Source organism: Phacochoerus africanus, chromosome X, assembly GCF_016906955.1.
Source record: "Phacochoerus africanus isolate WHEZ1 chromosome X, ROS_Pafr_v1, whole genome shotgun sequence".
Taxonomy (NCBI): domain Eukaryota; kingdom Metazoa; phylum Chordata; class Mammalia; order Artiodactyla; family Suidae; genus Phacochoerus; species Phacochoerus africanus.
In genome coordinates, this window is record NC_062560.1 from 129,988,473 (window position 1) to 130,002,503 (window position 14,031).

The window sequence follows — 14,031 nt, forward strand, 5'->3', positions numbered from 1 at the left end:
CATCAAGATCCAATCCTTTCAAGCAGAATGTAAAACCAGTATCTCTCAGATATGACTGGAGTTCTGTGTGACATATGTATCTTATTTTAGCCCAACAGATATTTCTTATAAGAGAGCCAGTTTCTAATGCCAGATCCATGTCGTCTTTGCTTTGATCTCTGTCATAAGTACAACTGGAAGACTAGATTAGGTTATCTAAACAATCAATTCTATAATTCCAGGATTTGTAGCTGCAGGAATTGAAATGGAAATTTAAACCTTCATTTCACAAACTCAAACTATCTAAAATCATGTATTATAAATAGATTCAATTTTTAGTAGCTTGTTGAAATAACAGAACCCCTAAATTTGAAAATTATAAAATTATAAAGCAAACTATTTAATTAGTTCTGCATACACTCTAGTGTACACATCCAGAAGCACTTCTCTTGGAAACTACCCAACATATTTTGAAAACTGTACATATTAATTTATTACCAGGATACATAATACAATGGCATGCTAAATAAGGCCAGATAATCTTTTAAAAATACATAACACTAGATCGCTCCTCAGAGTTCCCATTGTGGCTCAGCAGACATGAATCTGACTAGCATCCACGAGGATGCAGGTTTGATCCCTGGCCTCGCTCCACGTGTTAAGGATCCGGCATTGCTGTGGTGTAGGTTGCGGACGCGGCTTGGATCCCATGTTGCAGTGGCTGTGGCATGGGCCAGCAGCTACAGTTCTGATTCGACTCCTAGCCTAGGAACCTCCATATGCCATGAGTGTGGCCCTAAAAAGACAAAAAAAAATCACTCCTCTGATTGAACATACTTCCCATTCCACTTAGAATAAAGCCCAAACTCCTTTTCTGTTTTACAGTCTTGCAAGACCCTCTGGCCACAAGAATATTGGGGGAACAAAACTCCAAGCAGAGAGAGCTGGGGCAAAGATCATAAGTGAGGAGGAGCCTGACATATTTGAGGAGCAGAAAGAAGTCCTGTGTGGTCTCTCCTGCTATGCCCCCCTCACTTCCACTACCCTCCAGTCACTCTGGCTTTATTTCTGTTCCCTCCTCTTATGACCGATTCCTTCTTGACATTTAGATTTCAGCTTAAATGTTATCATTTTAGAGAGAACTTTTCCTGGTGTCCCAATATAAAGGCTTGAGCTAGAGATGCAAAATTTGGCACACAGATGAGATTACTTTAGGAGAGAATATGAAGTAAGAAGAGGGGTTTTTTTTCTTTTCTTTGTCTTTTTTTTTTTTTTTTTTTGTCTCTTTGCCTTTTCTAGGGCCGCTCCCACGGCATATGAAGATTCTCAGGCTAGGGGTCTACGCCAGAGCCACAGCAACGTGGGATCCGAGCCGTGTCTGCGACCTACACCACAGCTCACGGCAATGCCTGATCCTTAACCCACTGAGCAAGGCCAGGCATTGAACCCGCAAATTCATGGTTCCTAGTCGGATTCATTAACCATTGAGCCACGATGGGAACTCCACGAAGAGGGGCTTTGATAGAGCTCTAAAATCTCTAAATTGAAGCAAAATTTAGAGTTCATACAGCTATTAACTCAGGACTGTCTGGCTCCAAAACTCCTCTCTTTCTAAGGTACTATGCTGTCTCTCAAAGAACAGGTGTTGAATAAAATAAAATTAATATAAAGAGAGAACCTTTGCAGAGGATGAAAAGCTGAAAAAATACTTTGCTAAAAAATGAAAAGGTGATATTTGAGATTCATCTTGAAGAATAAGAAAGATTTAGACAAGGGAGACAGCCTGTGCAAAGACACTGAGGCATGAAAAAGCATGGTATTGAAGTGTTAACTCGTGGTAGGCAAGGACATTGTCTGTCTTGTTCACTGCTATATCTCCAGAATTCAGAATAGGTCTGGCTTATAGTAGTCACTTAGCACATACTTGTTGAAGAAATGGGTAGATGGATGGATGAATGTATGACACCATACAGGAGGAGGCTTGAACACAGGATGTGTTGGTGATAGAAGCAGAATATGTAGCAGGGGAGGTAGAGAGAGGTAAGATTATGGAGGGCCTTGAACTCTCTGTCGAGAATCTTAGACTTTATCCTCCACATAATGGGGAGTCAATGAAGATTTTAAGTAGAATTTTGAACTGATCAGATTTTGTTTTAGATAGAGCAATCTCAAGTGATGAGGAGTGGGTGGAAGGAGATGGTGAACAAGATACTACAGGTACAGAGATATTAATTCTGATTTCTAGTGCCCAGATCATTTTAGTCATGATTTTGTGAATGTACTTCAGTTAGTCTATAGCCCACCTAGAGCTAATACTAGTAAATAAGGTATGGAATATGCTGTACATATTAGAGCAGAACAGTTTGTATAGTGCCTGTAAATGTAAGATCCTGCAAAGTTGAAGTATGGTTATAGTTGAAAATTGTCTTTATTTTAACAACATGGTTGAGAATTTTTTTGAATCTCAGTACTTAATTGCATTTGATTATCTTGAGATTTACATTTTCTACATACACATATTTATCATTCAATATTTATTATTCTGCAAGTTGTCTATATATGTATGTCCATTCTCTGTGTTCAATAGGATCAAAGATTATACCTTAGGAAAATTACATTTTATTAAAGTATAGTTGATTTACAATGTTGTGCCAATTTATGCTGTACAGGAAAGTGACCCAGTCATATATACATTCTTTTTCTCACATTATCTTCCATCATGTTCTATCCCAAGAGGGTCTAGAATTTTGGCTGGAAAGGAGAGGTTAAGTCTGTGTGTGGTGAGGGGTTTTGGAGGATTGGGGTTAAGAAAACTGACTTTGGAATGTTTTAGATGAGAGAAACTTTGACAATCTTTAAATGTTGAAAATAAAGAGCAAGTCATCAGGGAGCTGTTGAGTCATAAAACGGACGAATTTATTTCAGGAGCTAGACTTAGGTTGGTAAGAAATAGGGATGTAAACGGGACGGGGGAGCTTACATAAAAGAAGTTATTATTTTCATTATCATGATTATTGCAAAAGACTGGGAAAAAGGATTGCTGAGGGAATCCAAGGAGGTTACAAAAATTTCATGGCGAGAGTAGAGGGAGTTCCTGTCGGATGAATTTATCTCCTCTGTGAAGTAACGGGCTACCTTACCTGCTGAGACTCAGCAGGGAGATGGCAGGGAAAGCTCGGCTCTTCATCTATTCTGCAGACTCAGTGCCAGTGGACTCTCTGTGGCCCTGGGTCCTCTCTCTTACTCGAGGGACTAGCGCTTGATGTTGTTTGTGACAAGAGTTGTTGATGAACCGGGTGACAGATTCCGGAGATAAGCCAGAGGAAACTACCACTCCCAGAATGCAGTGTGGCTCCGGGAAGTGCGGGGGGCTGGGAACGCAGCAGGCCCCGCCCGCCTCTCGTTCCCATTGGAGGGGTGTTCGCATTCCCAGGAGGCCGAGCGCGGGCGGGGCGCTCTATGCGGAAGCCGGAGGCGTCTGGTCTATCTTCTTCTGGGAGCGGGTGGTCTGCTCCCAGTTGTTGAGCCGGGCAACTCTGTCCCAATCCTCGAGTTCTCCCAAAGGGCCCGGACAGGTAAAAGCAGCAGGGAGGGCTGGGCGGAAGGCGGGGAGACGACAGCAGAGGGAGGGAAGAGGTGTCTGTGGGAAGGTGGAATTGGGAGGCAATGCAAGGGTGACTAGGGCTTCTCTGGTGTCGACAGTTAGAATTGTCGGGCAGCTCCAGTTTTGATGAAGTGCGTTCTATGCTGTTGAAGAGGCCTCGAGTTAAAGAGTCAGAGTGCGTCACCTAAGTTGTTACAGAAAATTTAACTTTCCCTCAGTTTGTATTCTGCAAGACCTCTCTGTAGCATTGGACTATCTTGAGATTTCTTAAGTCCTCAAAAAACTCCTCTCTACGCCCTTGTTTCGATGACGTCACTTTCTGCTTTACCTCCTACTTCTGGGCTCCTTCGTGGGTTTCTAGTTTTCTGTGTGCCCTTCCTCCAAGGCCCCGTGTTGACATTCTTCTTCTTCCTCAGTTCATATTGTAAACTCTGTATCTCTGCCCAGACCTATTTCCTCAGCTTCAGATCCGCATGATGTTCTCGTTATTACTATTGACAAATATTTAACAAACTGACCATGTACTAGGCTCTTTAGTAAATGCTTTACACCTTCCTCCTTCGCAACTCTCACAATCAGTTATCAAGTCCTTTTCTTTCTGTCTTATTAATTGTTCTCAACTACCTGTACCTCCATTGTCCTACCCTTGATCCCAGAGGATACTGTCATATTTGGGACATACTTTCCCTTTGAATAGCTGTGACTTAGAGCAGACCCACTCATATGTTTAACAAACATTTATTGAGCAGCTAATATGTGTTGGACACTCTTTTAAGTGCAAGGGATATACCTGGAAACGACATAGGAGATAGCTACGCTCAGTGGCTTACTTGGCTGTGTGTGTCGGGGGGCACAAACAAGAAGACTCAAGATGATATCATATGATGGTGTTGCTTAAGGCAAAATAGAACAGGTTTTTTGTTTGACAGGGTAGTCTCCTATCCTGAGAAAGTCGGAAGGATTGGGTTGGGTCTCATAACATCACACCAAAAAGAATATTTGTAATACCAACAAGAATAATGTTGATTTGTGACCAGACTTTAGGCTTATTATAAACACCTCTTCTTTTTCTCTCTCATATTGTTTGTTCTCTGTTCTTCTGTCTCCTCCAAGGTTATTACATCAGAATTGGTGGTTTTTCAGTTACTGGCTTATTTCTTCCCTAACAAAAGTTGAGGATTGGATTACTCTCAGCTCAACTGCTCTACTTAGGAAGATAGTTTGGTAATCAAAATATCGTTCTTGCCAGGTCCTACTGATTATGAAATTATCTATCATTTATAATATATTTAAAACAAAAACATTCTCAGTGTTTTTTAATTTATTAAATATTTGAGGGAATATTATATGCCAGGCACTGTGCTGGACACTAGGAACCTAGTAAGGATAAAGTAGACACTTTGACCTCTTTTCCAAAAGGAAATAATTATATACTGAGGAAATTCCCAATACATAGACAGACACCTACATTCTTTCTTGTCTTCACCCAAGGTAAGATAATCATAAAACCTTTAAAAAAATCTTCTAAACAGTTGTGTACCTTCTTAAATCATTCACTCTTAAAATTTATTGCATTTATTTGTTTATGTCTGTCTTCCATATTGTACTATGGCTCCGTAGATGATAGACCTTAACTGGTCTTTAGTACTTCCAGTGTCTACTATATTGGGTGTCATAAAGTAAACCCTTAGAAAACATGTTGAACTGAAATAGGAAACCTGTTTGAGCAAATCCAAATTACCTAACTCATAGAAGCCTTTCTTTTCACTTATGGCCATTAGACTTATCCCTAAACATCTACATTTGCCAAATGCAGGCCATTCCATCTCATCAGGCTAGTTTAATTTATTTTCTCTAGCATGTTCTCACTTTTATGCCTTCTCTTGTCCTATGGCTCTCTCCTAAAATGAGTTCACATCTTTTCCCTGAGTACTTTCCATGCCCCCTGCTTTTAGTTTAATGGGCTGATTTAATAATATGCCCCATGATACAAGGGTGAAAAAATTTAATTTCCATAATGTATTTCCTATGAAATATTCTGCTAATGAACTGTTGCAAGGATTTAACATAGTACATCTCCTTGCAATAATACAAATGATACAGAATGCTTTTTTTTAAATTTTGCATTGGCTATTACCATTACGCATATGAAGAGTTAATTCTTCCATTTCTTTTTTCTGTTTGAACAGTTGCACAACCTTTATTCATACAGCACATTTGGTCTCATTTGGTTTCTACTTGGTGCAAACACCTTTGAGTATTATTGTCATTTTCAGTGTGGAAGAATGTTAGATACAAGTTTCAGTTTTTAAAAGGTTTTTTTTTTCCATGCAGATATCTTTCAGTTGTAAATTATTACTGCAGAAGATAAATTTTGTCTTTTTAACTGACTGAAAAACACAACAGGCGTACAAGAGTGCTTGAGTCATGATTGCATTATGACTTTGGGATGTGCCAACCTAGGAGCACCCACACATGCTTCCAATACATTAAAAATTAAGTACTGTTATTTTAGAGAATTTCTTGGCACCTATGACTTCGTGATGTAAATGCAGCACTGAATTGTGTGCCATCACTCACTTATATGATATACATGTAGATAATCCAGGATATTCATATACATTTTAATATTATAAAAATACAGAATTTAAAAATTTCTTGGAACACATGGACTTGAATGTGAGAAAGACTGACTTGTCTTTTTTCTCTGCTCAGTTCCCTGAAACTGTTCCGTTTAAAGATGCCTCCACTGAGGAGGAGCATTTATATTGTTGCTGTGGTATTTTGTTATCATTTTTTTAAATGTAGGCAGTCCCTTATGTACAAATGTATATATCCCAAATGTTCCTTTGTAAGATTGTTGTTTAAAACTCTGGATGCACTTTCTTTTATAAACAATGCTCTCCATGACATTTTGGTTATTATGTCAAACTGTAGCATCTTACATAACCTTTAATTTAATGGACTTAAAGACCTTCACCACAATTTCTAACAATTCCTCTATAAAAAAGCTACATAAAGAATTCTCACTTTGATTCTGCTGTAGTATATCTTGTTTTGAAATCCCAGCAACTGAAACAAAATTGTTCATTCTTTCCTTGGAACTTTCTAGACAGTAGAAACAGGTCTTCTAACTCCAGGCGGTTGGAGGTTGCTCTTCTGACCCATCATTCTAAGGACAGGGCTCTTAATATGATTAAGGAAAGAGATGTGATAGAGGCTTTGGAGAAGAGAGCAAGGCAAGTTGAGGTGATATGAATATGTGAAGAGGGGAGAATATAAGTGATTTGGGAGGAACGGTGAGTTGCCAAGATAGGGGTTGGTTGTGTCCTCAAAAAAGACATGTTGAATCCTGACTCCTGCTGCCTGTGAATGGGACCTTATTTGGAAATAGTCTTTGCAGATGTAATTAAGAGGCAAGTTAAAATGAGGTCATGTTAGAGTAGGTGTCCTTATAAGAAGAGATACAGAGACTGCCATGTGAAGACATGGACACACACGGAGAATGCTCTGTGACTGTGGAGGCACAGATTAAAGTGTTGCAGCTGCAAGCCAAGGAACGCCACAGTTTGCCAGCAAACCACCAGAACCTAGGAAGAGAAAAGGAAGCATTCTCCCCTAGAGATTTCAGAGGGAGCACGGACCTGCCAACATCTTGATTCTTAGCAGCAGTGAAGTAGAATTGGGATGATGGCTGTGGGACCAAGCAAGGAGTGAGTAAACAAACGGAGGAACAGTGTTAAGATAGAACTTTATATTCCGTTATCTTTTTTTTCTTCTCCCTGGCTTGTAGTTTCATTCGTTTTCCTCTTAAATATGATCTCATATAGCACTTTATCATTTATTGGACATTCACATACTGCTAATAATTAGCAGAGCCATGTTTTCTGACTTAAAATGCAGTATTCTTTTTGCCAAAGTTGTGTCTTTTATCCCAGTATGCATTATGATGTTAGAGATTCTATTACAAGAGAATTATAGTTGGAGCATGTGAGATACAATTACAGGAGGGATTTTTAGCAGTATAGGAGAGAGTAAGAAATGCTTACTAGTGAAATCTGAGAGGAAAGTATAGTTTTTGTTGCTGTGTATTCAGTGTTTAATAGTTAGGCATTTTTACCCATTCTGTAAGTTGTCTTTTTGTTTTCTTTTGGGTTTCCTTTGCTGTGCAAAAGCTTTTCAGTTTGATTAGGCCCCATGGGTTTATTTTTGCTCTAATTTCTATTGCTTTGGGAGACTGACCTGAGAAATATTCATGATGTTGATGTCAGAGAGTGTTTTGCCTATGTTCTCTTCTAGGAGTTTGATGGTGTCCTGTCGTATATTTAAGTCTTTCAGCCATTTGGAGTTTATTTGTGTGCATGGTGTGAGGGTGTGTTCTAGTTTCATTGCTTTGCATGCAGCTGTCCAGGTTTCCCAGCAATGCTTGCTGAAGAGACTTTCTTTTTCCCATTTGATGTTCTTGCCTCCCTTGTCAAAGATTAAATAGCTCCAAATGATGCAACCGACAAGGGCTTAATCTCTAGAATATATAAACAACTTATACAACCCAACAGCAAAAAAGCCAATCAATCAATGGAAAAATGGGCAAAAGACCTGAATAGACATTTCTCCAAAGAAGATATACAGATGGCCAACAAACACATGAAAAAATGCTCAACATCGCTGGTTATAAGAGAAATGCAAATCAAAACTACCATGAGATATCACCTCACACCAGTCAGAATGGCCATCATTAATAAATCCACAAATAACAAGTGCTGGAGGGGGTGTGGAGAAAAGGGAACCCTCCTACACTGTTGGTGGCAATGTAAACTGGTATAGCCACTATAGAGAACAGTTTGGAGATACCTTAGAAATCTATACATAGACCTTCCATATGACCCCGCAATCCCACTCTTGGGCATCTATCCGGACAAAACTCTACTTAAAAGAGACACGTGCACCCGCATGTTCATTGCAGCACTATTCACAATAGCCAAGACATGGAAACAACCCAAATGTCCCTCGACAGATGATTGGATTCGGAAGAGGTGGTATATATACACAATGGAATACTACTCAGCCATAAAAAGGAATGCCATAATGCCATTTGCAGCAACATGGATGGAGCTAGAGAATCTCATACTGAGTGAAATGAGCCAGAAAGACCAAGACAAATACCACATGATATCACTTATAACTGGAATCTAATACCCAGCACAAATGCACATCTCCTCAGAAAAGAAAATCATGGACTTGGAGAAGAGACTTGTGGCTGCCTGATGGGAGGGGGAGGGAGTGGGAGGGATCGGGAGCTTGGGCTTATCAGACACAACTTAGAATAGATTTACAAGGAGATCCTGCTGAATAGCATTGAGAACTTTGTCTAGATACTCATGTTGCAACAGAAGAAAGGGTGGCGGAAAAATGTAATTGTAATGTATACATGTAAGGATCACCTGACCCCCTTGCTGTACAGTGGGAAAAAAAATAGTTAGGCATTTTTAAATTGAGGACTGCATTTTTTAAATTGAGGACTGCTTTAATTGAGGACTGTTTTATTTTATTTAACACTGCTATGCAAAACTTACGTAGCTGTCCCTATAACCTATACACACTACCCCTAGTTATATTCCACATAATGTCCTCCCTGTTCTAGGTAGCTATACTTTATATAAACTTGAAGACTGTTGTCACATTCTTTCCATACTTTGCCCTTATGTCCAGTTTTAAAATACTGTACTCAGAACTGAACCCAGGGGAGTTCCCTTCGTGCCTCAGTGATTAATGAACTCAACTAGGATCCATGAGGATGCAGGTTTGATTCCCAGCCTCACTCAGTGGGTTGGGGATCTGGCGTTGCCGTGAGCTGTGGTGTAGGTTGCAGATGCAGCTCAGACTCTGCGTTGCTATGGCTGTGGTGTAGGCCGGCAGCTGCAGCTCTGGTTTGAACCCTAGCCTGGGAACTTCCATATGCCACGGGTGTGGCCCTAAAAAAAAAAAAAAAAACCCAAAAAACTGAACCCAGTATTACACTGTGTTCTGACCAGCACAGAATATAATGGCAATAGGACTTAAAAAGGTGAAGACACCCTGTTAATGTAATTTAAGATTACATCAGAATTCCCGTTGTGGCTCAGCATGTTAAGAATCTGACTAGTATCCGTGAGGATGTGAGTTTGACCCCTGGCCTCACTCAGTGTGTTAAGAATCTGGCGATGCTATGAGCTAAGGCGGAGGTCGCAGACACGGCTCAGATCTGGCATTGCTGTGGCATAGGCCTGTAGCTGCAGCTCCGATTCGACCCCTAGCCCAGGAACTTCCATATGCAGCAGGTGTAGCCCTAAAGAGAAAAAAAGAATTATGTAAGTATCTTAAGCAATTACTTCATGACACTTACTTCATAATGAACTTGTGGTCCACTAAGACACTAGGTCTATTTGTATTGTTGTTACCAAATTCAGTTTTCTTCTCAAAGCTGCTAAAGCACTGAGGCTGCTAATTCTTCACCTCTTTGTCTCAGGGACCCTGTGATTTCTCCTCTCTCTGTTTCTCTCTGTGCTTTTGTTCGGTTCCATGGCATGTCTCTTTGACCCTTACCAATGGCCTCCTTCCTTAAAATATTTTAGCAAATGTTTTACAGTCTTTACACTGTGTATCAGTGAAAGAGCTGGGAGCTGACACTTACTGAAATTTTCTTTTGCTTTGGCTTCTAAGCCACTACACTCTTCTGGCTTTCCTCTTGCTCTTCTGATTGGCCCTCCTCTGTCTTCTTTCTTTGTGGGTTTCTATTCGTCTACCTTTCCCTCAACTCTTTTGTGTACCTTGATTTTTTATCTTTGGTTTTCTCTCAACTTTGGTTGTTTTTTTTTTTCTGCATGCAATGTGTCTTCAAATAAAGCATGTTTAAAATGGCAGGTCTGGATGAGCTCATTTAGAAATAAAAGAGTGCAAAACCAATCCACATGGAAAGCCAGCATTTAGAAGTCAGCTAGAGAAGGAAGATTCAGAAGGAAGACAGAAGTAGCAGCCAGATATGTGGGAGTGTTTCAAGGAGGGTTATTCAGCTGTGATGACTGCTCCTGATAGGTCAAGTAAGGTGAGAATAGAGAAATGACCACAGAATTTTGCAGTGTAGAGGCTGTCGATGATCTTCACAAACCTGGTTTTGTGGAGTGTTGAGGGCAAAAGCCAGATTATAGGAAATTGAAGAATTAAAAGGAGATAGAGAAGCAGAGATAGTGTGTAGATGATGACTTGAAGAAATGGAGCAGTACTTAGAGCATGTTATAGAGTCATTTGAGGCTTTTAGGATCAAGGGATATAATGTATGAGAAAGTCATTTGGAAATTATAATATGCTGCTACATATATGTTTGGAGAAATCCAGAAGGAAGATGGCTGAGGACACAACACTGGCAAGCACCTTCATTTTACAGAGTGGAATGAAGATGAGATCCCAAGAGGAATTTGGCTCAAGGGACAGATAAGCACCTCTGTCTTATATGCTGTCCTTCATACCAAGGGCATTCCAAGAAGGAATTGGTGGATTACCTGACCTCAAGTACTTGATAGCTGCTATGTTTCACAAAATGTGGCCATGTGAATCACCTGCATCCAGACAGGCTTGGCTTAAATATGTATTCCAAGGCCCCACCTCAGAATCTGAATTTCAGGAGATGATACCAAGGATTTGAATTTTTTTTTTTCTTTTATGGCAGCCCCGTGGCACGTGGAGTTCCTGGGCCAGGGATCAGATCTGAGCTGCAGCTGTGACTTAAGCTGCAGTTGTGGCCACACAGGTTCCTCAACCCACTGTGCTGGGCAGGGGATCGAACCTGTGTCCCAGTGCTGCCAAGATGCTTCTGATTCCATTGTGCCACAGTGGGAACTCCAGATTTGAATTTTTAAGAAGTGACTCTCACTCTGCCACCCAAGATGACTCTGGCTGATTGAATGAAACTGAACATGTTAACAAATAACGTTAGGTTGAAGAGTTAGTTGAAGAATAAGACGACATTTGTTCTTTTATAAGATTATGCCTTTAATAAGAGAAACAGGGCTGTTCTGTGGGAAAAAATAATGCAGAGTCATAAACATGAGGGAAATACAGGCATACCTTGTTTTATTGTGCTTCACAGGTAGTAGTTTCGTGGCAACCCTTCTTCAGTCAAATCCGTTGGCACCATGTTTCCAACAGTATTTGTTCATTTCATGTCTCTGTGTCACATTTTAATAATTGTTGCAATAATTCAAACTTTTTCATTATACTTGTTATGATGGTCTGTGATGAGTGATCTCTGATGTTACTACCATGACTTGCTGAAGACTCAGATGATGGTTAGCATTTTTTAGCAATTATTTTTTAATTAAGGCAAGTACATTGTTTTTTATACATAATGCTTTTGCACACTTAATAGACTACAGTATAGTGTAAACATAACTTTTATATGCACTGGGAAACCAAAAAATTTGTGTGACTCGCTTTATTGTGATAGTTGCTTTATTATTATGGTGGTCTAGAACTGAACCTGCAGTATCTCCAAGGTATTACTGAATCTTAAACTCATGCTGTATTCTTTTAGAAATGTTTTGTTTATAATGGATCTTAGGATAACTTATAGGACCATTCCTCTCTTGCGGAAGATTTGGGTTATTTTCACTTCATTTCTGTAATGGATGATGCCTTTATAGTAGAGGCAGTGTACACTATGGGGATAAATTATGGGTTCTAGAACCATACTGCCTGGGTTTAAATCCCAACTTTTACCACTTACTAGCTCTGTAATTCTGGACAAATTATTTAAGTCGTCTATACTTCAGTTTCCTTATTTTAATGTAAATGTCATAGTAGTGTATAATTTCATTGATGTAAAGATTAAATAAGTTAATAATTATAAAGTGCTTAAAATGGCTCCTGGCACATAGTAAGTACTTAAGAAATATGAGCCATTATTAGGGTTAATTAGTGTATTTGTGAATCTAGAGTCTAATTTATGTTGAATTATTTCCCTAGGATAAATTTTCAGGATGGGATTACTTCATTAAAGGATGAAGACATTTTTATGTCCCTTTGCCACCTATAGTCCTTGCTTTTCAGGGAGTGATATAAGTTTGTGCTATACAATTTATAAATCCAGTGTATCAGTTTAATGTATGTGTGTGTATGAATGTATCACATTACATTACATTGTATATACACACATATATAAAAAATAAATATGTATATATTTGGTTTGTCTCTATATATGAACGTGGTATTAGTGTGGTTTAGGTTATAAGCTTGTAAAAGACTGTGACTTTAAGTCTGCTGTTTAGTCTGTTATATTTAACATCACAGTGCCTTGGTCAGTACTGTCTCCAGGTGGATGTTGGTAAGTGATGGTTTGAAAGATTATGTCGAAGAAATATTCTAAGTCTAGTGTGTCTTTTTTCTTTTTGACAGATTGAAGCCATGGCCATTCTTTTTGCTGTTGTTGCCAGGGGAACCACTATCCTTGCCAAACATGCTTGGTGTGGAGGAAACTTCCTGGAGGTGACAGAGCAGATTCTGGCTAAGATACCTTCTGAAAATAACAAACTAACGTACTCACATGGCAAGTGAGTTCTGCTCTGTGTGGGTAGCGGGTGAAAGAAGTGAATTACATTATTATAATCAGAACAGTAGAAAACTAGAAAAACAAGCTTCTTGGTAGATAATTTGAATAAGCTTGACAGAACAGTAATTTTTATCAGCTTAGAAAACGTCTGGTTCTATTATTTTTTAATTTAACTAGAAATTATTTTATTCTGTCATCAAAGTGATGTTTTAAGGAAAGAAAGGGAAATGTTAAACATAAAAGTGACTTTGCTATAGAGCTCTTGGATATGTAAAACTCGATATAGTTAAGATAAATGATATTTTTTGTTCATTCTTTCGGTAAATATTTACTGAGTTCTTGACTATTGCCAGGCATTTTGCTTGGTGCTGGAGATACCTCATAGAATTTATAGTTTAATGAAGGAGACAGTCAAATCCATGGATAATCACAGTAGAGGATAGAAGATACTGGATAAGGGGATGGTATTCCAGGTAGAAGGAATAGCTGGTAGAGAAGTACGGAGGCATGAGGTCATAAGGCATATTTAGCAAACTGCAGGTGGTTCTCTGTGACTGGTACCCAACGTGGTGAAAATAAAAGCTACAGAGGTTGACAGAAGAGAATTCCTATAGGGCCTCATAGGCCTGATGAGGGATTGTGCTTTAACCCTATGGGTATGAAGGCATTGAAGGTTTTCATCTGGGGTGTGACATGGTAGGGTTTTGCTTTAGAAAGATAATATTGTGGCTGGTTGGAGAATGAATTGGAAGGGGCATAGAAAGGAAATCTTAGTAATCATATTAAAATCTTCCTCCTTAGTACTTGCTCCTCAATTCTTTTTTTTTGTTTGTTTGTTTTTTGTTTTTTGTCTTTTTAGGGCTGCACC

At 39.2% G+C, this 14,031-nt stretch overlaps 1 protein-coding gene across 1 annotated transcript in view; it reads left to right on the plus strand.

Moving 5' to 3' along the window:
- The first annotated feature begins 3,418 nt into the window (after window positions 1-3,418).
- The window catches only part of VAMP7 (vesicle associated membrane protein 7), a 55,413-nt gene continuing 44,800 nt past the window's right edge, over window positions 3,419-14,031 (plus strand). Inside the window, exons 1-2 of the mRNA XM_047765165.1 lie at window positions 3,419-3,554; window positions 13,010-13,164. Of these exons, the coding sequence (XP_047621121.1) occupies window positions 13,019-13,164 (146 nt within the window). The 5' untranslated portion in view covers window positions 3,419-3,554; window positions 13,010-13,018. The remainder of the gene's footprint in view (window positions 3,555-13,009; window positions 13,165-14,031) is intronic.